The sequence below is a fragment of the Falco cherrug genome, chromosome 14 (genome assembly GCF_023634085.1).
Source record: "Falco cherrug isolate bFalChe1 chromosome 14, bFalChe1.pri, whole genome shotgun sequence".
In the NCBI taxonomy this organism is placed as follows: domain Eukaryota; kingdom Metazoa; phylum Chordata; class Aves; order Falconiformes; family Falconidae; genus Falco; species Falco cherrug.
In genome coordinates, this window is record NC_073710.1 from 2427814 (window position 1) to 2449523 (window position 21710).

At 45.2% G+C, this 21710-nt stretch overlaps 2 protein-coding genes across 2 annotated transcripts in view; both read left to right on the forward strand.

The window, feature by feature from the left end:
- The first annotated feature begins 49 nt into the window (after positions 1–49).
- NUDT21 (nudix hydrolase 21) lies at positions 50–8061 on the forward strand. Its single transcript, XM_055726262.1, has 7 exons — positions 50–276; positions 2460–2660; positions 3883–3946; positions 4635–4724; positions 5912–5987; positions 6347–6461; positions 7768–8061. The coding sequence occupies exons 1-7, from the start codon at positions 161–163 to the stop codon at positions 7787–7789; spliced, it is 684 nt and encodes a 227-aa protein (XP_055582237.1). The 5' UTR covers positions 50–160; the 3' UTR covers positions 7790–8061.
- Positions 8062–9201: 1140 nt separating this feature from the next.
- AMFR (autocrine motility factor receptor) overlaps positions 9202–21710 on the forward strand; it is a 30376-nt gene continuing 17867 nt past the window's right edge. Inside the window, exons 1-7 of the mRNA XM_055726692.1 lie at positions 9202–9509; positions 10885–10977; positions 12856–13020; positions 14816–14968; positions 19199–19239; positions 20024–20156; positions 20722–20855. Of these exons, the coding sequence (XP_055582667.1) occupies positions 9270–9509; positions 10885–10977; positions 12856–13020; positions 14816–14968; positions 19199–19239; positions 20024–20156; positions 20722–20855 (959 nt within the window). The 5' untranslated portion in view covers positions 9202–9269. The remainder of the gene's footprint in view (positions 9510–10884; positions 10978–12855; positions 13021–14815; positions 14969–19198; positions 19240–20023; positions 20157–20721; positions 20856–21710) is intronic.

Consider the following 21710-nt stretch of genomic DNA (forward strand, 5'->3'; position numbering starts at 1 on the left):
GGCTGCTGCGGGCCTGTGAGAGGCCCGCCTCTCTGGTGGCGGCGGAAGTGGGGCGGGTGGTTCCGGCGAGGCGGTGTGCGGTCTGGCGGGAGGTTAATGGCGGACGTCGTTCCCGCCGCTGAGCATTGACAGTTCCTTCGCCGCCTGCCGCCGCGCCGCCATGTCTGTGGTGCCGCCTAACCGTTCCCAGACCGGCTGGCCCCGCGGGGTGAACCAGTTCGGGAACAAGTACATCCAGCAGACGAAGCCGCTCACGCTGGAGAGGACCATCAACCTGTGAGCGCCGTCTCGGGCCTGCCCGGGCCCCGTCCCGTCCCGCTAGCGAGCCCTGCCCCGCGCCCCCCACAGCCCCGCAGAGGCTTCCCCTCAGCGCCCGCAGCTCCAGGGCTGCCCCTGCCGGCCCGGGGGCTGAGGGGAGGGCGGCGGAGGCGCGCGGCTGCCGGCGGGGCCCTGCCCGCCGCTCCTTGCCGGGGCCTGCGGTGAAAGGCCGCGCTGAGCTGGAGGTGCTGCGGCCTTGTCGGGGGGGCAGGGAGCGTTTGCTGGCGGTGCTTTAGTGTCTAGAAACAACATCGCAGCCGGGGAGTGTTTAGACGTGGTGGACATGATATATGTTTCCCCCCTGTGTGCGCTTCTATGGGGCGGCAGGGAGGGAGGCAGGCGCTTGGCCCAGGTGGGGTTTGAGCTGACCCTGGGTGGTCAGCAGGCTGTGGTTGGACGCACCTGGTGGTTGCCGATGGTCTGGTGCAGGCGTTGTAAGTGAAATGCGAAATAAAATCTGGAGAAAACTTTACTTCTGTCATAGATACAAACTATTTGCTAATAAATATTTACTTGCTTTCTGTGAGAAACCATATGCTTTAGCTTCTTCCAGTAAACTGATGGATGTGTTCTTCACTGAGTACATCTGTCAAGTTCCAGAAACAGCAAATGTTAAGTGTAACAAGTGATACTCAATTTTAGCTATTAATCGCAGATTCATGGGGTGGGTTTTTTTGGTTTAGCTGAGTTTATTCACAGTTAAGAGTCTTGTGGAAGTTCAAACGTGTATTTCAGAGATTGGAATATTTTTATAATGGTTCTGAAGAAAAGACTCAGCAGGAAGCTGTGTTATCAGCACTGATTTTTTTTTTTGGTTTTTTGAAGTATCAGCGAAGAGTTTTGATGTACAGATTAATGTACCCACATTAATAAAGTATGGGTTAGCGTAGTAGGTTATTAATAAAGCTATTCGTGTATCTAAAAGGGGAAATTAAAAACAAATGTAGATGTTCTTGGCTATAAGTGGAAGTTGGGGAGTTTGCTAATTAATGAATATGCAGTTAGGAAACTGGTTGTTTTGCCTTACTTGTGAAAGGGCTCTAACAACTGGCTCTAACAACACTGGCCTGTGACTTTGCCACTGTAAAACAGGAGGAAAAATTCAGGGGTGGGGGAATTTGGGGGGGGAAGAGTGTATGCAACTTAAATTTGACACATATAAGTAATGGGGAAAGAATAAATGACAAGGTGCTTCACAAGGAAAGCATTCTCTGTGAGATCTGCTGTTTATTCTATTAATTCAGTTGCTTTATGCCACAAGTTAATAAAACCGTGATGGTAACCTGTGACTGCTCTGCCTGGAACCCATTTTCCTCTCCCATTTTCACTTAGCTGGGTGATCCTGTCTTCGTCCAGGCCTCATGCCGTCAGATCTTTGTGTTACTTGGATTTTGCTGTACAGTAACGTTCTCCCATTGCCCTCTGTGCGCTCTAGGACTGAACAATTTCTTGCCTAACCTTTCTCTTCTGACTGTTTTTAGCCCCTCTTACCTGGAGAGATCTCAATTTCCACCATACTATCATGAGAGAATGCACAGGTCCAGCACCTAGCCATACAGAGTGATCTGCTTAAACTCTTGCTCTTACCCCAGGCTCCTGGCCCTGCACTTAGACACTCAGCATTTCTCTTCTTCTGTGATCCAGATGTCTGATTTCCCACTTCAAAACAAAACCACTTCTAACACTTTAGTTTTTGGGCTCTTCAGTACTTCTGCAGGAAAAAATAGCCAAACCAAAAACGCTGTCCTGTGCAGCTTCCTTCCTTCCCAGCAGAGCTTTTCTCTTCTGTCCCTTTCCCAGCTCTTCTCAGAAGCTCAGCTGCCTTTTCTCTGCGGTGTGGAGATCAAAGAGGGTGGCTGCTGAGTAACAGTTGCCGCTGGTTCTTCTGGCCGCCTTTCCTTCTTTGAATCTGCACTAGCGTGTTCATCAGCAGGACTTTCTGCGTCTGTGTGTATCATGGTGCAGATCTTACTGTGATAGGAGCCCCATAAGTCACAAACAAGAACTTCTAGCCCAGTGCCAAGTGTGTTACCCGTTTGGTCAAGCACAGAAGGTTTTCCCTCAGGGTAGATGCTGCGTCATAGTGATTTAAATTTAGATTTCTTATGCGGTAACATTATCTTTTTTCACCCCTCTTATAGGTATCCTCTGACAAATTATACATTTGGTACCAAGGAACCCCTGTATGAGAAGGACAGTTCCGTGGCAGCTCGGTTTCAGCGCATGAGGGAAGAGTTTGACAAGATTGGCATGAGGCGGACAGTGGAAGGGGTTCTGATTGTACACGAGCACAGGCTGCCCCATGTCCTGTTACTGCAGCTGGGTACAACTTTTTTCAAGCTGTAAGTATCTGTTTTTTGAATGTAACTTTCAGTTTAACTTTATTGTCATGGTCTGCTAATCAGACAGGCTAGAGGTTAAAGTGTGGCTGACCTATGGGTGTTTTGAATGTGATTCATTTCCTGCAAAGACAGTCTGGGAAAACTTTTCTTGAATGGTGGGGTTTTCATCTAAAGTGTATTTGCCTGACTGCTCCTGAGTGGGGTGACTTTGTGTGGAACCAACTGGAAATCTTAAACGGCGCATCACTATGGTAATACCCTGTTTAAAACTCATTATCAGTAGTTAGTGTGTTGTACTTGCATTGTGAAAGCTGTTACGCTTAAATATGCTTGCACCACAAAAGCGGTGAAGTGGAGCTCAAGGAATAAACCCCAGTAAATGCAGAATGATACGTGTTTACAAACTACTGGGTGAGCTGGGGACAGGAAGAAAGATAGGCACCTAAATTTGGGAAAATTCCTTCAGTTCGTCTCAGTTCTCGCTGCCAGAGTGAAGTTTTAGTGTTTGGATCATATGGGCATAGTGACAGTGGTGGTGCTTGTTTTCTTTTTAAAACCGGATGGGCCGGCTTGTGTTCTTGCTCTTACGTTTTTAACATTTATATTGTTTGTTCTCAATTTTGTGTGTGTGCGTGTAAAATCTAATTTTATACCCAAATTCCTCTTTGACATCTTGATTTGGGGGATGTGTGGACAAAATGGGCTAGACTCTAAAATTTTTGCGAAACCATAATGATGAAAATGTGGGTTTAGTTTTTTTCATTAACCTTGCATCAAATGTAGGATAGTTCCCCACATGGGTTTTATTTTCTGCTTCCTGTGTGTTTCAGTGAGTGCTGTTATTGAGATAAAAACAAATACAGTCAGTGCTTACAACTCTTTCTTCAACTTCTGGTGGGTTTATACTGTTGTTAAAACTACCTTTTAAGTGACCCAGTTACTATCATCTATATTGTTACAGTTTTTCCTGATGATGTTAAAGTATTTTATCTAATAGCTATTTTTTATAAGGGACATACAATAGCCTTTTTACTCGTGGTTTTGGTGCCAGCTATCAAATTAACATTCTTCAAATTCAGCAAAGTTAGATTTGGAACTTCTGACCTACGAGCCTTGAGTGAATTTGTAATTCTTGGCCTGGAAGCACATCCAAACTTACCTGTGAAAGTCGGAAAATGCAATAAAACATAACTTTAGCTTTCATTATTGATTATTTCAACAGACCTGGTGGTGAACTCAATCCAGGAGAAGATGAGGTAGAAGGGCTCAAACGCTTAATGACAGAGGTCTGTTTTCTTTTGTTATGTTGTATACTGGAATGTTGGATTATTTTAGAGTTAATAGAAGGAGGCAAAGCATTAGTCTCTTTACTGCTTCTGTTATTTTGATGCTTTTGCGATGTTCTCGGGTAGTGAACAAATCAAGCAGTAAATTTTGGTTCCTCTGCATCACGAGTGTGATGGAGTAGTGTAGTGGCTGACCTCCTACCTGCTGCTCATGTCCTGTGTTCATTTGCAGCTTTGCTTTTTTGGCTGGCTTCAGGCAAATGAGTGTGAAGATGGGCAGTAAAATATGTTGTGAGACAGAACTGATGAGGACTTGCCTTTGAGATAGTCTTCCCAATGCACCAATTAACCTTCCATGCTCTCCGAGTAACCTAAATTAATTCTGTCAGATAGCATAACAATGCATTTCATTCTTTCCACTGGTCTGACAGGACTCAGTTCAGCTGAATACAGCATGGAATTTGAAATGCTCCCTAAAGTGTCCTTGTCCCATCAGGTGAGGCTTTTACTAAAAAAATGTCACTTTATACCAAAATGCTCTAAAATTATATTAAAAGCTGTTCCAGAGCAGTTCTAAATTACATCAGACCCTTATGACAGCAAGTCTTCATGCTTCCAGTATACGTTTTGTAAAAAAAAAATTGACTTGGGTAGTTAAGAGTTTTGACTGTAATGGTGATTTTGGTAGATACTGGGTCGTCAGGATGGTGTTCAGCAAGACTGGGTGATTGATGACTGCATTGGTAACTGGTGGAGACCGAACTTTGAACCTCCACAGGTGAGTACTCATGTTGAGATTCATCTTCTTCAGTCAAGTATTGATTGTACTTCCAAACCCCTTCAACCTGCCGGTTGGGCTTGTTGAGTACCTGCTGCACGAGCAGTTAGTTTTTCTGGTTTTTACCTGTTTCATCTCCTTTCTGTGGCTGAGGAGAAACTGCAAACTTTTTTTTTTTTTCTTGGTAACTCCTGTCTCCCTCCTCTGACCCGTCCTGCTGGATGAGGAACCACTGGATATCACAGCTTCCAGTCCTCTGCTGAGTCAGGCACAGCATTTAAATTCCAGTTGTAGCCACAATGGAAACTTGCACTGCTGCATGTGGAACAGAAACCCTGCGAATAAATTTGTCTCACTACCCTATTTCTAAATGCTTTAATACTGAGAATGCTTGCTCAGTTTGCTGTTAGGTGTTTCCATCTTACTGGGTTATTTTAATTGTTAATGATTATTGGCACATCTTCAGTGTAGAAGAATGGCTGCAGAAGCATGGCCTTAGAATCTCTGAAGATCTGCACAATCCAGGCCTGGTATTAGGATGGGCCTGTAATCAGAATTGTACTGAAGTTGCTGTGCTGAAGTTAACAAGAAAGGTAGCCTTGAGCTATTCTTGAATCCTGAGACCAAGCAATTATGTTGTGCCAACAGGCCGTGGCTGTAACAAGATACAGCTGCTGGGAAAGCAGGTGCAGGGCCAAGAAAGACAGGGACCGGTATGGGAAAATAGGGACTAACAAACTACAGGGCTGAAGCACAGCAACACAATTAGCTACATGGATAGAATGCTTATTTTGGTCATGATAATTAGGGGTGTGAGAACTGCACGTGTTTAGAGACTACTAACCAATTATATTTCTGCTTGATGAATATGCATGTGTATCGGTTCTATATAAGTAGTGTTAGAAACTAATAAAGTAGAGCAAGATGCATAACTCATATTGAGCGTCGTCTTGACTCCGGCGAACCCTTCTTCCAACACTTCAGATCCTGTCAATATTTGTGACAGCAACAGTGTTCCTTTCAGAGTACTTTCTTCTAAAAGTGGTTTTCCATACTTGGGGCAGTGAAAGAACAGTATATGACACTTTGAAAGCTTGCACAGTGCTTGATAATTTATAAAGTAGCACTTAAGATTGCACAATATTTTCAAAACTCTGTACAACCAATTTTTATTTTTTTTCTTCCAGTATCCCTATATCCCAGCTCATATTACAAAACCAAAAGAGCACAAAAAGCTTTTCTTGGTCCAGCTTCAAGAAAAGGGTAAGTGTTTGTTTGCAGTGAAGGATTGTATTTATGTCTAAATGCTTGCATTTCACAGAAGGAAACATGGTAGCCAGTTTGTGTTCATATGCTTGCAGTTGTTTATAGTTAATACTAAAAAAGTTAAACGTCGACATCAGTTTTACAGGTAGGTGATCCTTTGAATGTGAGTTCCTAGTAAATTCTCATTCCTTCTCCTGCATCAGTCTCTGTACAGGCGTAGGACCCCCATATTGAAATAGAAAATGGATAAACCTGCTATAGGTAGTGATCTTGCTCTTAGGTGTGTCGGGGGCGGTGATACCTTGGCTGAACTTGTGGAAGTTTTTTCTTATTAATCCACTTGTATTTGGTTTTAGCTTTGTTCGCAGTCCCAAAAAATTACAAGCTGGTTGCTGCACCGTTGTTTGAGCTCTATGACAACGCACCAGGATATGGACCCATTATTTCCAGCCTTCCTCAACTTTTGAGCAGGTACATTACAATTTACTTGTATTATAGTTCTTGGGAGCACATTTGCTGCAGGATGCCAGAGCCAGGCTCGGCACTACAGGAACCAACTCAAAAAGGTTGCAGCTATCTCAGAGAGCTTAGAATCTGCCTCAGATGAGAGGTAGTGGACAATTTAGAGGCACTGATCACAACTTGCTAGCATCAAAGTCCTATCTAGCAGTTGTAGCAAAGGAAGATGTGAAAGATAGTGAGGATGAAGCTGTGCACAGGCTGAGGAACAGCAGTACAGTGTGAGAGTAGAAACCAAGTTGCATGTTTGAAGCACAGTTAGGTGTGCACGTTATCGCAGCTTTGTGCTGACTGCACGTGGTGGGTTTTTTCAGGCTCCATGAAGTAGGGTTTATAACGTGTAACATCTTCAACACAAGTATCTGTAGGGACAGCTGTATTTTTCCTTCCTTTTCCTGATATACATGCTCTTTGGCCTTCTTACCTGACTGTGGCTTGCACCTCGGGTCTCCAGAGCTCGCTGGTCTCCCTGGTTTCTGTTACTTCAGCAAATATTCAGGAATGCTGGCATCCTGCTGCCTGTCGGCCCTTACTTGGGAAAGTAGTTCTGTCATCCACCTATTCTGATGAGAAATCTGTTAGCAGAATGTCAGTGCTGGTATTGCCCATAATAGGCCTGTATCGTGCTGGGTTTTTTCCTCCATCTAGCCCCAGTTTTGGCAGTTGTAGCTACGGGGGCTTCCATTTCCCCCTGCTCTAAAGACAGCAGATACTTTCTCCTGAGTACCAGCAGAAGACGGGCTATCGTGCAGCCAAAGAGCAGTTTGGTACCAGTGCAAGAGAGCCATCCCAAGGCTGGACATCAGGCATTTGAGATGGATGCTTGCTTTCAGCGTGTGGACGCTGTTTGTTAGGAAAAACAGTTGAGAAGAATTCGGTCTTCTGTTGAGTATGTCCGTTTGTTGCCCTTGGACTATATAAGGTTGGCCCTGACAGCAGAAAAGCTGTGGCAGAGTTGCTGATGGGGGAAGGTAACTCTCGCTGGTATTTTCCTATCTGTGAAGTTTTCTTAAGGGGTGAAATGTTAATAAATCTGTTCTTTGGCAACCTTAAGACGCAGTCGTGCAATGTGAGCATAGGATTGGCTGTTAAAATGATGCTTCCTGCTATGCAGTAAAGCTGTCTTACTGAAAAATACACTTTTGTTCTGGCAGGTGGAAGCTTGTCAGGAGCACCAACAAAACATTTGGTTACTTATTCAAGAATGTCACTTAAAAGAATTAAAATTCCTCACTTGGTATAATCCTTTTAATTTTAGGTTCAACTTTATTTACAACTGAATTCCTGTATACCTGGAGAGTCTGATAGAAGAAGCCGTCTCTGTGAGCACAGCTTTAAAACCTAGAGAAAAGAATACGTGTGACACAAGGATTTTTTTTTTATGTCATTCTTTTCCTGAAGGCCACTAAACTTTCTATTGTATGAATAGAGAAGTGAGTATCAACTGTTTAGTTAGTAGGATGGCGATGTGGTATCATTGTTTTAATCGCTTTCATTGTAATACTCACCGATTTTTTTTTTTGTACAACATTAAACAAGATGGTTAAGATTCTGTTTGTCTTGGGTTTGTTTTTTGGGGGGGTTTGGTTTGTGGTTTTTTTCTTCAGCTGTCTCCTACTTTTAGGTACATATTTTAAATTAACACTTCCCTTCAGGAATGCAGAAGACCTTGGAAACAAGAGGAGGACCTAAACCATTCAGGGACCATTTGGATGCTCTGATCCACGCCTTTGAGCAGAGAATTAGTCTGAGGGAGAAATTAAACAGTATAAGTAGGTGTGATATGTTTTTGAGTCTTGGAAAAAAGAACTGCTGTTTTGAGGGAGTACAAGTACTTAAAGGCAAGGGTAGCCTTTGCTCAAAGCTTGCCAGAACTGACCTGGAAGCATTACTGTTTGTGCAGGGCTTGGAGGAGTCGTGACGTGTAGCTTCTCCCTCTGTGCCCCTGTAAGAAAATAACAACCCAACAAATTCTGTTGAGCTGGCCTGAGATCCTCTTAAAATAAGGGAAGTGAAATTAATGTTATATCTTTTTCTATAGCTACAGGACAGCATTTGGGTCACGCTGAAATGTTTTGCCAACGCCTTATGCAAGTGGCTCCACGTTATGCTGAGCTGTTGTAGAGCAGTGTGCTGTGCCATCCTGCCAGGGATACCTGTACTTCTGCTTTTGCTACTCAACATTTCAGTCTCTTGCAGCTAGTAAATATTAACCTTTAGTAAATATCAGCCTTTATAGTTTTGGGGGTTTTATATGCTTGGCTAAACATAAATTCCAGTTGGATGTGTCACTTCCTAATACCTTTAGCCTTCCATAATTTTGCTTAGTAACTCTTCTAAAGACTTGTTTCCAAATTGTGCCTCTAATCAGAAGATGCGCTGTTGCTTGTGTGCTGTCCTCTTCTATGAGGGCGTAGTTGGGAGAACACATGTTGCCAAGGGAGCTGGGGCTTGCCCAAGCGCTTGGTTCCGTTGCCAGTATCTGCGGCCGGCGGCGCCTGTGGGGTCCCGCTGAACGCCCCCTGCCCCCCGGGCCGGGCAGGCTGCGGGCCCAGCTCCCCCCGCCGGCAGGGCAGCGCCGCCCGGCCGTGACTCAGCGCGCCGGGCCGCGGCGCTAGGAGCCGGGGCGGGGGCTCGGGGCCCGTCCCTCCCCCGGCCTGCAGCGGGGGCGGCCCGGGCCGGCCCCGGGGAGGGGCGGCGGGGCGGGCGCTAGGCCGCAAGGGCCCAGGCGGCGGCCGGGCGGCGGCGAGGGGCTCCGCGATGCCGCTGCTCTTCCTGGAGCGCTTCCCCTGGCCCAGCCTCCGCACCTACACGGCGCTCAGCGCCCTGGCGCTGCTGGGCACCGGCCTCAGCGCCTACCGCGCCCTCAGCCAGGCCCCCGGCGGCGCCCAGGCGGACGGCGGCGCGGCGGGCACCGAGTTGGCCGAGCCCCCGCACCGGGCCGGGCCGCGGGCCCTGGACGTCGCCTACTACCTGCTGTCGGACAGCCTCTGCGTCTGGGTGAGCCCGGGGGCGGCCGAGCCCGGCGGGGCGGCGCGGAGGGCCCAGCGGCCTGTCCCCGAGTCGGGGCCGGGGCCCGCACCGAGCGGCGGCTGGCGGGCGGCCGAGCGGCGGAGCTTGGCTGCTGGCGCTTGGAAACCGCCCTCCCGGGATAAGGGGGGGGTCCCCGGCGGCTGGGTGGGCAGGGGCGGCTGGGCTGCCCGCTCGGGGCCGGGCTGGGCCGGGCCGGGCCGCTGCCTGCCGGCGGGGCCAGGCTGCCTGAGCGCCCGCCGCCCCGGTGGGCCTGCGGGAGCCAGTGCCTGCGCGGCCCCGCTCGCCACGCGTGAGGGTGGGGGGGTGCTGGGGGGCGTAGGGGGGGTGCTGGGGGGCGCCGCGCTGGGGCTTCGGGGAGAAACCCGCGGCGGAGGCCCCCAGGTGCTCGGGCCCAGGCTCTACCTGCTGCTTGGATTTGGTTTTTTTTTTTAAATAACACTTAAAGCCTTGTGGGCAGGAGGAAACACTGTCACCGTTCAAGGGAACAAAAAGAAGATTCTCCCTCTCTTTAAACCCAAACCTGGCAGCGGTGCCTGAATCGGGCCTCACTCGTTCCGGTGCTGAGCACCAGGGCTGGGCAAGGGGCTGGGTGGGCACCCCGGGGGGTTGCTTGCCAGCCAGGGCCTGGGCACCCACCTTGCAGCGGCATTTTTGGCTGGGGCTGGCGTTGGAATATCCCGGACGCCTCCAGCCTGCTGAAACCTGGTCCCAGGACCTTCCATGAAGAGCCCTGGAAAAATGTACATCCTATAGAAATGACAGGGGGAAGCTGCTTCGCCACCCCTGCTCCCCCTTGTAGTGCGCTGCCTAGGTCAAAAGTTAATTCCAAGTGGCGTTGTCGAATGTGAGCAGCATTTTCCCCAGGTTTGTGCGTTCTGCTCCATTTCCCCCGCAGGGTTTAGGCAGTGCTGTTTGGTATGTGTCCAGGCAGTGGGAATCTTGTTCCTCTTCCTTCTCATCCACCCTATGTTAAACAAAATGAGCATCTTGGTGATCTGTGAGTTTCCTCCTTGTGTTCCTTGGTGCTAAAATTCGCTAATCTATATAAACCAAGTTTATTTCAAAGAAGTAGCTTAGTTTGTTGGCTATATTGGTGTGTCAAACTGACTGTGTTAATATTTCTAGAAGAAAAAAAAAAGTTAGGTGACTTATCAGCTACTGTATGTGTCTTGGAGGAGGCCAGGCTTAAATTTCACCAACAGCCCCCCCCCCTCCCCAGGGATCTAATACTGTTCTGTGAACAATGGTGGGTTTTGTTAGACTCATTCATTCCCCTTCTCTCTCTCCACCCCCGCCAAACTGGGCAAAAGCACTTGTCGCTGACTGCTTGCTTTCTTTCCAGGTACTAGTGAACACTGCCTGCTGTATTCTGGTGTTGGTTGCTGGGGTAATCCAGCGTGTGGTGTTTGGTCCTCTTCGCGTCAGCGAGAGGCAGGTAAGACAGCAGTGCATTGCCTTGGATGTTGTTGTGGTTCATAACTCTCCTGGTGTATGACTGGTGTGGTTTGTTTTCGATATGGGATTGCTGAAAGTACACAAGAAAAGAAAATTTTAGAACAGCGTAAACTTAACTCTTACCGTTTGGTTAGCCAGTATATCCACAGCCGCAAGCTCCTGGTTTATTTCTGAGGGGGACTCTTCCTTTTCACTGTCGCTGTTGTATTTTATAAGCCCGCAGTCAGCTTGAACATCCTGCTTCCTTAACTTTGTTAAATTTCTTACTAGTGCACCTCGTTTCAGAACACTCGTAACATGCCTTCTTCTCTGTTCAGTTGGCGCTCGGCAGCATTTCTCCATTGCGTTTCGTAGTTAGGTATCGGCACTGGCAGTCTGAGTTCCCTCCTGTACCTCGCTTTGTGCCTTGACTGCTGGAGAAGAGCTTTCCATCCCCACACGCTGAGTGGGTGGTTATCTGCCCTCGGGTTTAAGAGGGGGCAGCAGGCATATGGCCAGAGGAAGGAGGTGAGCAGGGCTGAAAACTCAGCCGGTTAGTCCCACTCTTGGGCTAGCTGGGAATGTTTTTAAAAATTCAGCAAGGGAATCATTAGAGCCCAGGCTTTTTCAAAACAGGATCCTGCAGAAGATAAAAGCAGCAGCAGTACTTTGAATAGTATCTGTATATTTTTTTAAAAAAGAAAGGCAAATGCCTAAGTTCTTCTGTGTAAATGCAGGAGCAGTGGTTTAAAGTGTGTTCACATATTTAAAAAAAAAAAAGCCCATAAATGCAGTTCTTTAGGAGAAATCAGGCCATGATGATTTTTGACATGCAGAACTGAGGCACATAAAGCTTCATTAATAACCATGGATCTCTCAAAGCCTATTGTATTTGTGATTCACACCTCGTAGAGCCTCCGAGTTGAAGTGCATTAAAACCAAGGCGCTGTCAAACTGCGTTGGGCCAGATTTTCAGTCCGTGTTGACTGTCAGGATGTGGGATTTTAACCGGTGATAATTTCCAGGATGTTCTCTAACCGCTTAGAAACTGAAGTAAAAAGGAGTAACGGCATGGATCCATTTGTGTTTGGACAGTGGGAGTTATGCTTCAGATCTCATGTAAAGGAAAGCTGGTCGTTATATTGGTGAGCCAAAATCGGCAGCATCATGAAGGAATTCTGGGCCTGTTTTAACTACACTCCTGATGTTTTCATTGTGTTCTTTAACAAAATATTTTATTTCATAAATTTTTTTATCCCCAGCGAACTGGCTTGCTATCTGCTGCTTGAGACTGTCATATTCTTTCTTTCATACTGCGTGTGCGTGGGAATAATTTCTTTTTCATTGCTCATCCATCTCATTCTCCGCTGTAGGCATTGTGCTTTTTAAGAACAGACTTTGTCATCTTTTCTTTATCATCTGTACTTTTTGACAGGTTTTTGGAAGCAAGGTGCTAGGCTATTTGGGCATCTCTCGTAACTAACCATGGCAGTTCTTCCAGCAGAGGACTTGACGTTTGTGGCCCAGTAGTTGTGTTGCTTGGGCGTGGAGAATCGACCTGAGATGGAACTTGGTTTGTGCTAAGCACTGTTCTGGAAATGTGGCAGGAAGCTGCGTTGTGCGCTGTGTCACACAGTTATGCTGTGGTGGTACAAAAGACTAGATAAAGACCAACAACCGCTAATATTTCTAACATGTTTTTAATTCAGTGAGAGTCACGAATACTATTCAAGGTGTGTACGTAGCAGGCTTTTGCTAACATATTGTTGCATTTCTACTTCCATGTCTTTTTCTTCTCCTTTCTCGTTTTCCCTCCTCTTTCCCCTGCACGTGGATTGTCAGTGCTTTCACTACAGTAACCAAATCTCTTCCTTTACAGCATCTCAAGGATAAATTCTGGAATTTAATTTTCTACAAGTTCATCTTCATTTTTGGTGTGCTGAATGTCCAGACAGTGGAAGAAGTGGTGATGTGGTGCCTCTGGTTCTCTGGACTTGTATTTCTTCATCTTATGGTTCAGCTCTGCAAGGATCGCTTTGAATATGTAAGTTTTGATTAAAGGCTGTCTTTTAGAACATGCAAATTCTGGTTCTGGTTCAGGCACTGGCTCATGATAGGTTACAAAGGCATCATTTAGACTCTTTCCCCGCCCTGTGGTGCTGAACACGTGCACCTCCCAGTAGCTTTGAATACTTGCTTTAAAGTGCAATGTCAGTCTTACTCCTTCAGTTTTCCCAGGAGACAAATGAAGTTACTGATTTTCTTTGATAAATTGCTCCTTATACGTGCCCTGTAATTACTATTACGTAACTCTGTGAGATGTCTTCATAGCTCTCCTTAGAGAAGAAACCTTGACAGCAGAACATCCCTTAGATTGGTGCCCTTTAGGACTGGTCCATGAAGCCTGTTTCTGTGGCTTCTGTGCTCAGGTTTCAAGCTCGTTTACATCTACTAAATGTTGACTGCCAAAGTCTTTACAGTACACTGTGCAACTTTCTGCATAAGCTATGTCCCAGTTCCTGTTAATGCCAAGAATAAATGCAGTAGAGATGCAGAAATTGAAGGCTAAGCAAGAAAGAAGGAACTGGAGTTTGAATGGTAAGTCTTGCCCTTTAAACATCTATGATAGGCATGCATTTTCCTCAGCTCCTTGGTCCTGGAGTAAAAGTTTGAACTAAATTGAATCCATGAATTTGCTTTTGGTAGCTCTGTGCTTAGCAATTATTATTTTTTTTAATTAATATCCAGTAAAGCCTGTTAATTCACAGGTAGCTAAGCACTAACTTGAAACTAGATTGGTTGGGGTTAGGAAAACTGAGACAGAAGTGAACAAGGCAGTCGTGGTATTTTTAGTGTTCAGAAAGCTGTGGAAGAACAAAGCTCATGTGGGAAGCAATCCTTATTATATTCCTTTTGCATTCAGAGCATGTATCGTTAATTCTTTACTTGCATAAATGGTACTTGTGTGAGCCGCCTTGCAGACTCAGGGCATGTGGAACTGAACCAGATATAAACAAGGAAGAGAGAACCAATTATAAAACAAAACATGGGAGTCAACTTTATCAGTCGGACCGGAGTGAAGCTTTGGGCAACTCCTCCTTTCCTGGTCCCATTCTTCCCCTTCCTGCCCTGAAATAATGGGATGGACTGCCTAAATACTTTGCCTCTTGGGTCATCTTTGATTTAGGCAGCCTAGGTGTAGCCTATCGTTAAGGTACTTTAGAGAATGAATAAGCACTGAATGCTATTGAATGAGACCACTACTTTCAGTAGACTCTGTTCAGCAGTCTCTCTCTGCAGTTTAAATTTGTGGGGGAGATGTCTCTCTCTTCCAGAAGAAAACGACATTGGAAGAACTAGAGGCTGTAAGATAAAGCTGGACAGATTCAGATCAGCTGTAAGGTGAAAAATTGGAGGAGCAATTACTCTGGTTTCTCAAATACTGTATGTTAAGGTTAGGTGTCTTTCTAAAACGTGTTCATCCTCAGCAGATGCTGTGGGTTTGATGCAGAAACTACTGTGAGAAAGTGGCCGTGGTTCCCTTGCACAGGTGATCTAAAACGTTAGATCAAATAATCGTAATGATCACTTCTGGCTTTAAAAGCCTAGTGAATGTAAATGACAACAAGATGAACAAGGCTTTGGGGATGGTGTGTGGTTTTAGCTTTATTCTGCATCATTTATTTCCGCATTGCGTGGTTAAGGTTGTGAAATCGGTTTTATTCTAGAAAGCAACAGATTTTCCTGAACGAGGACTTGTTTGGTGAGGTGACTCTGGAAGGCAGGGTGCATGAAGTACTCCTTTAAACCTGTTACGTTTTTGTGTATTTGTGTTGCAGCTTTCCTTTTCTCCTACCACGCCCAAGAACAGCCACATCAGAGTCCTGACCCTGCTCATAGCCATACTCCTGTCCTGCGGCGGATTAATAGTCATCTGTGGTGTTATCGGATACAGCCATGGCATGCACACGCTGGCTTTCATGGCAGCAGAGGTGAGACTTTCTTCATACTTATCGTGGTCTCTGCTTTTCACCCCTCGCTTGGGGGTATTTTGCCGCGTGGTGGGTTTTCGACAAGGAAGAAACTCCGAAGACGCAAACAAGCCCTCCCTTGCTGCAGGGTAGTTGCCAGATCTGCATGCTTTCTCTCTTTAGAGTTTAAGCCTGCTAAAAATCTTTGGTCTGAAGAAGAGAATGAGGGGATAAATCTGTAAGATAACACTGAAATCCAACGGCAGCCTCTGAAAGAGTAATGGTTGTGCTTCCTGAGCATTGCAAGAAGGGTTAGTTGAAGTTGCTGCTAGGGAGAGGGAGGCAGTGTGTGTGAAAGTGTAACGTGCACCTCAGCCTGCTGCTTCGAGGGTGTATTTTCCATTTCATTTCTCCCCAAAAGGAGTGAGACTAACATCCTTTCCTTAAGGCATACTCATGAGATTTGCTTATGTTTTTGTAAAGGGTTGTGTCTCAGCTGAGAGGAGCAGTGTGTGTTCGTTTAGTCCTGAACTCTTTGTGGTGTGGAGTAAACAGCAATATGTTTGTGGAATGAACATCGGTTTGGTTTTGATGTTGCAGTGGGTTGTTGCCTGAGGAAGCGGTAAGCTTAAACAAAGGGAAGGTAACCAGCATAATTGCAAGTAAGTTATGTTAGCACATCCTTAGTTCAGATAACAAGTCGCATGTTGTATTTTTCTTCTCCTGTCTTGAATTTATACTTGGAATTAGTGAGGAGGGAAGAAAACAGTCAGCTGGTGGTAGGAGAATATGACACTGGTCACACCACCGTTCATTTATTTAATATGTCAGTTTACTTTCCTTAAATAGAATATGCAAGGATTTGTAATTCCACAGCGCAAGGGTATTGACGATTTGTCAGTGTCTCTAATAGGTGGGGTCTCGGTGATGCATCTCTTTATCTTGGCTTGGCAGAAGAGTGTATCAGCCTGATACCAGCATGGGGTAGGTTTATCAGGGAGTGTTAGGGTGCCAAAGCGTTGCCTCGTTAGTGCTGTGCTGTATGTGTTTTGGGTTGCAGGATGGTGCTCAGCGGTTTGTTTCAGTGGGAGCTACTCTCTCTGCTTATTGAAAAAGGGGTGGCTTGCTCAGCGTCAGTGTGTGGTCCTCAGCCAAGCGGTGGATCCACGCAGCTTGCTGTGCTGCTGGTGGACAGCAGAGGAGATTTGTGGGGAAGGGTCTCCTACCCTTGCTTGCACCAGCTGGCCCTTGAGGATATTCCTGAGCTGAGGGTTGCACAAGCCTGTTGGGTTTGATAGCCTCAGATGGACTCTGGAAAGTTGTCTGATCATTTATTGAACTCACTTACACTTTGGCCTCCACCATATCCAAAGGCAACAAGTTCCACGTTTAACTCTGCTTTGTGTACACAAAAGAGCTCTTTCAATTGTTCTGAATCTTCTGTCTGATAATGTCCCTGGCTATCATCTAATACATTTACGGTGGAAAACTACAAAGAGTCGTACCCTTGTTTACTCTTCTTCATACCGTTTGTGGTTTTATAGATCTTTTTCCTGTTCCCCTTCTGATTCTCCTTCCAGGCGAAAGAATTCTAGTCTGCTTAATCTTTCCTTGTATGAGATTTTATAATATCTTGCCCTTTCATCAATGTTTTAAGTATGTCCTGTATGGATTGGGCAACCGTGAGGAGTTTCCTTGATTTTAATACCCAGCAGTCATGTAAGTGGAGGAAAACTTTTAGGTTTCTTTCTGTACAGGTACTGGCAGTGACACCTCGTGGCAGTCGTCAGGCTCTCAGCAAAAAACATTAGATCTTGTAGACTGAAATGTTTTTGTGGTGGTGGCTTGTGTGATGCTGTTTGAGAGGGACCCTGCCAAGTGTATTCCGTTAGTGTCTATTTAATTATATTAAGTTACATTAAGCTATTCATCTCTCTCCTGACTCTGCAAGCATTGATTTAGCTTGATGCCTCAGGGTTTTCAGTAAAGCAATGTAGATGTTTTTCTCGGGTTTTGGTTAGGCTTCCCCTTGTTTGGTGGTGTTTGTCAGCATTTTCTTTCCTGCAAAGGATGGATGTGAAATGTGCAAATGCCCAGAGAAGGCTGAAGAAGGGCATTCTGTATTTTTGAGTAAACAGTAAGCTTTTTTTGCCTGAATATATGTTATTCGAGAATTATAGTGCAGCAAGTAATGTCCAGTCCATCAATCTTTGCACCTTTTTTATTGTAAAAAAAATTTACCTATTCCTAGAGCAGCCATCCTCTGATCCTCTTTTGTGCATCTCAGTTAAGGCTAAATATTAATAGTGACATTCAAATCTTATAATTGTACCTTACAGATACTAGTATATTTTCCTGTGCAGCTTCTCACGCTGCATCTGTTATCTTAGGGTTTGAGTGCTTTCCAGTTGTGTGCTGATCTGCGTGGCTAGTACCTGCCAGCATCACAGGGTCGGGGGGGGTAAGCGGTTTGTTTCGAGCAGAGCGAGAGCCTTTGAGGTGTCGGGGCTGAAAATGGCCTGCTGTACATTTAGAACCTCAGATTGTGGAGCTGTGTAACTTGTGATGGGGTGGTGTACTTTCTGCAAAGTATTTCTCGTGTCAGAGCGCTGAAATGCATTTCTGGAAGCTGTGGAGGAACCTGAGAAAATCTGCACTAGCTCATCCTTTTAATTTTGATGCTCTTGCTGCCTCAGCACTAACAAGGGTAGATCGTGTCTTGGCAACATTGACTTCTCAAAAGTTGCAAAGGCTACACTCTTCAGGTTTCTGCCTGGCAGCTGCCTTGGAGACTTTATGCCATGTGTGCTGGGTTTGGCACAGATTGGTGCTCAGCAGCGTATCCATCCAGCAGCTCAGGTGATTGTTCTGTTTCACCACTTGCATGGTTAGAATTTGGACCCGTTTTCCTCTGCGGTCTGCCCGAAGTTCCTCTGTAGCCAAAAAGCTGGTGTGAACAAGGTGTCATCTCTCTGGTACCACGTGTGAGCTAACAGGAGACGGAAGAGGGTCTCATGTGCCTCGCGGGAGCAGCTAGTGTGCTCATTTAACTTTTTTATGAAAGATGTTTGTGATGAGAACAGCACACCGTGCTAGGGGACTTGCTGTTACCTTCCTGACTGGTTTTTTGTGTTACTTGAGTGATGTGTACAACTTACCCTGAAGCCCTTACTTGGATAAAAGATTGCGCTGGTGTTCAAGGAGTCACAGGAACCACTTGGTTTGAATACCACTAGTAAACAGTAGAGATGTTGGATTTTGATAAGGGTTAAATAAGCATGGAAGCATTTTAAGACTGCTTTTTACAGATTGGAAAAAATGATTCAAACCAACTGTTCTATCACTGTACTGGGGAGTTAGTGGGTTTTATAGTTCTTCTGTGCTGTTTTTAGTGTGAATGCTGAAGGCATGCCATCAGACCAGTTTTACAGCAATGGTTTCAGTTGCTTAGTGTAAACCCCCTGCATCTTGGTGTCAGTTGGCCCCTGCTAACTACTGGGTGGTGTGAGCTGTCTCCCAAGAGGTTTGTCCTGTCCTGTTTTCTTTTACTGGGAGGGTGCAACGAAGGGCTGGGGCACCGTGCGTCTGGCAGGTTAGAGAGAGGTGCCGGGGCCTCGTTTCTCAGATGACAAGAGCCTATAGAAATGTGGTTAGGTGTTCTGGAAATGGTTCTTTCTGGTGACTCGTCTTCACACTTCTGGTCTACTTAATATTTTCTGATATACTCTGTTTTTTTCTCTGTACTTAGCCTAGAGAGGTAAGTATGATTAAAGAGGGAAGTTACTTTGCAGCATTCATATCTCAGCAAAGGGGGAAATTATTTGAAAGTGCTTCCATGGTTCTTCTTCAAATTCCTGCTAATAATCGGTTCTTTCTTGAGCAGTGGGATGAGGAGAGGTGCTTGGTGGAGTTGTGGTCTTGACACTCAGCGAGTGATAAGAATAAAAGATAATATGTCCGATGTAGCAGGGGAAAAAGTGAGGCTTAGCAGTGGTACTAGTGGGTGCTCCAAGAGCATTGCGTTTTTGAGAACAATTTCCTCCTTATTTATTTATAAGCTTCATGTTTGTCACAGGTATATTGAGCACATAGTCGTCTAGTGACCATGGGTTCAGAGGAACTTGTTAAGCTGCAGTGTTGTGTGTTAGCCCTGTAGTTTCTGCCTCTGGACCGCCCTCCTTGCCAGAATGTTATCAACATACCTCTTTTTTTTTTTTTTTTTTTTCTTTCCCCTCCCTGCCTCTTCTGTAGTCTCTGCTTGTGACAGTCAGAACAGCTCATGTGATTACGCGGTGAGTAGCCTCTGTTTTATAGGATGGTGTTTCAAGAAGGTATTGTGTATAGCATGTTGATTTAAAAGGTGTCTGTAATTACCTTGTTGAATTGTAAATGCATGGACAAAGGTGGTTAATGTTAGCCTGTACTATTTTTAAGCATGAATTTGCAATGCCTGGATAGCTTCAGTGGGTGCTAGTAGCTGGAGGCATGGATTAAAATGGATTTGGGCTGCTGTATGAGGGTTGCTACTTGATGTCATCCTGCTGGGTTTCTTTTAAGATCTTAATGTCAAGAACTTTTGCTTTGAGAAAGTAGCATACGTGTGTATCTGTAATGCCCGTGTGTATGCACATGTAGGACACGACGTGTAGCCCAGAACCTCTTTGCCCAGGTCACCACTGGCATTTCAGGTCTGTCACCAAACTGTAATGCCTCACTTGAGGAACAACTCATATGCTGAAAAATGTGGGTCTGTAGTTACTGTAATCCAAAGATTGGCTTTCAGTATATGCAGGAGTTTTTAGCAAATGCTATATCTTCTCTGTCAGCTGGTGGTATGTGTAATGCCAGTTTGGGCTAAGCATTGATTGATTTTTGCCTTTTTAAAATGTTGCTGTTTGAAACCAGTAGCATTAAAAAACCAGTCCCCCAGGAAAGCACAGAATATGGTCACTGGGCTTAGGAAGGGCAAAGAACCCATATCCAGAAGTTGTTTGAAAAATGGATAGAATAGTTTGAATGCTAGAGATACTATTTAACAAAAAAGATAGAATAATGTTAATTTCCATGCTCTTGCAGATACATAATTCATCTCTGGGATCTCAACCATGAAGGAACATGGGAGGGCAAAGGCACTTACGTCTACTACACAGATTTTGTCATGGAGCTAACCTTGCTTTCACTGGACTTGATGCATCATACTCATATGCTGGTATGAAATCCTGGACATAACGTTGAGCAGTTAGGCTGGCCTTAAAGGGTACTGGGTATTATATAATATTTTATGGGTTATTTTTTTTTGCTTTGCTTATTTTAGGAACCAAATATTACAGAGAAGTTATTTAAATAAAGAGGAAAATGTAGTGTGAGGAGTTCTGGCATTCTTTCCTCCTGTGTAATTGGAGTCCTCACAAATAACTTTGTTATGGAGTATTAACTACTGTGTAATTACCTGTTTAATAGGTGTTTAATTAGCTTTGTTAATGAGTAATACCAGCCTGAATACTTTTCTTTGGCAGCAGGGGACATTAAGCTGAACAAAACTGAATACAGAATCCTTTATAAATGCTGTGCTGCTGAAGTTGTATCTGAAGATGTAATGAGTAGTAATACCTGTGAACATGTCTGGTTAGTCTGAATGGTCTCAACACAAGAAAAATTCTTCAGTGCTCGTTTCTCGATTTCCTTTTCTCTTAAGACCTGATGCAGTTTCTTGTGGTGGTGGCCACTCGTTTCCCCTGGTGTTTGCTTCTAATAACTTCTGTTTTTTCCCCAAGCTGTTTGGCAGTATCTGGTTGTCAATGGCGAGCCTGGTGATTTTTATGCAGCTGCGCTACCTGTTTCACGAGGTTCAGCGAAGAATTCGGCGGCATAAGAACTACCTGCGTGTGGTTGGAAACATGGAAGCTAGGTGAGCCTCTCATTTGCTCTGGGATCTTGATATGGATCCTGGAGAGAGGATCCTGACGAAGAAGTTGGGGTTCTTTTACATTCCTTAGATAGACAGTGGTGTGGTGTAAGCCGGAGAGATGCAGTCTTGCAAATTTCGCTCTTAAGTCTTTACATTTACGGTGTACTTTTACCATTTTATTTGTTACTGGGGACACGTGCAGTGGGGTTGGACTAGGTGACCTTTAAGGGTCTCTTCCAACCCAAACTATTCTATGAGTCTATGTAGGATTGACTTTTACAATAGCAGTATTTCTGGTAACGTGTTACTGGCCACAAGAGAACTCCCCTGGTCCAGTATTTCTTCTCCTCTATTCTCCTGTATCCTAGCGTGGTGGGGTGACATGAATTCTGCAGACCCCTGCCTGTGTTGGTTGTCAGATACTGTCTTTGGCTATGATAGAAAAATGATCTTAATTTCATTGGCCCATACTATTCAGTTACCGCCTGAAATTAAATCAAAATATTAATTAAAACCAGCTGAGCTTTAAGTATGTATTTATTAAATCTGAAGCCAGCTCTAAACAGACTCTGTACTTGTAGGGGAGCTGCGAGCACACTGGGATTACTTCAGTCCATCCCCATGTAGTGAGGCAACAGAGAGAAATGGAAGGGCCTGCTAAAACCTAGCGTTGTGCCAGATGCTACTGTATCTCTCATCCAATGTTTTCATAACTCAGCTATGTCCTTAATAATTTTAAGAGTTACGGAGAATTTTACTCTTTCTGTATGTCACTGTACCATTTTCATTGTGGACTTCAGTGGGTTTGACTGGCTGTGATGCCTGCTGCTGTAGTCCAGATAGAGAGGACTGACT

Coding starts and splice junctions, on each gene's coding strand:
- NUDT21 (XM_055726262.1), top strand. CDS start 161: ATGTCTGTGGTGCCGCCTAACCGTTCCCAGACCGGCTGGCCCCGCGGG. Junction 4,725..5,911: donor CGAACTTTGAACCTCCACAG/GTGAGTACTCAT, acceptor TTTTTCTTCCAG/TATCCCTATATCCCAGCTCA. Junction 5,988..6,346: donor GGTCCAGCTTCAAGAAAAGG/GTAAGTGTTTGT, acceptor ATTTGGTTTTAG/CTTTGTTCGCAGTCCCAAAA.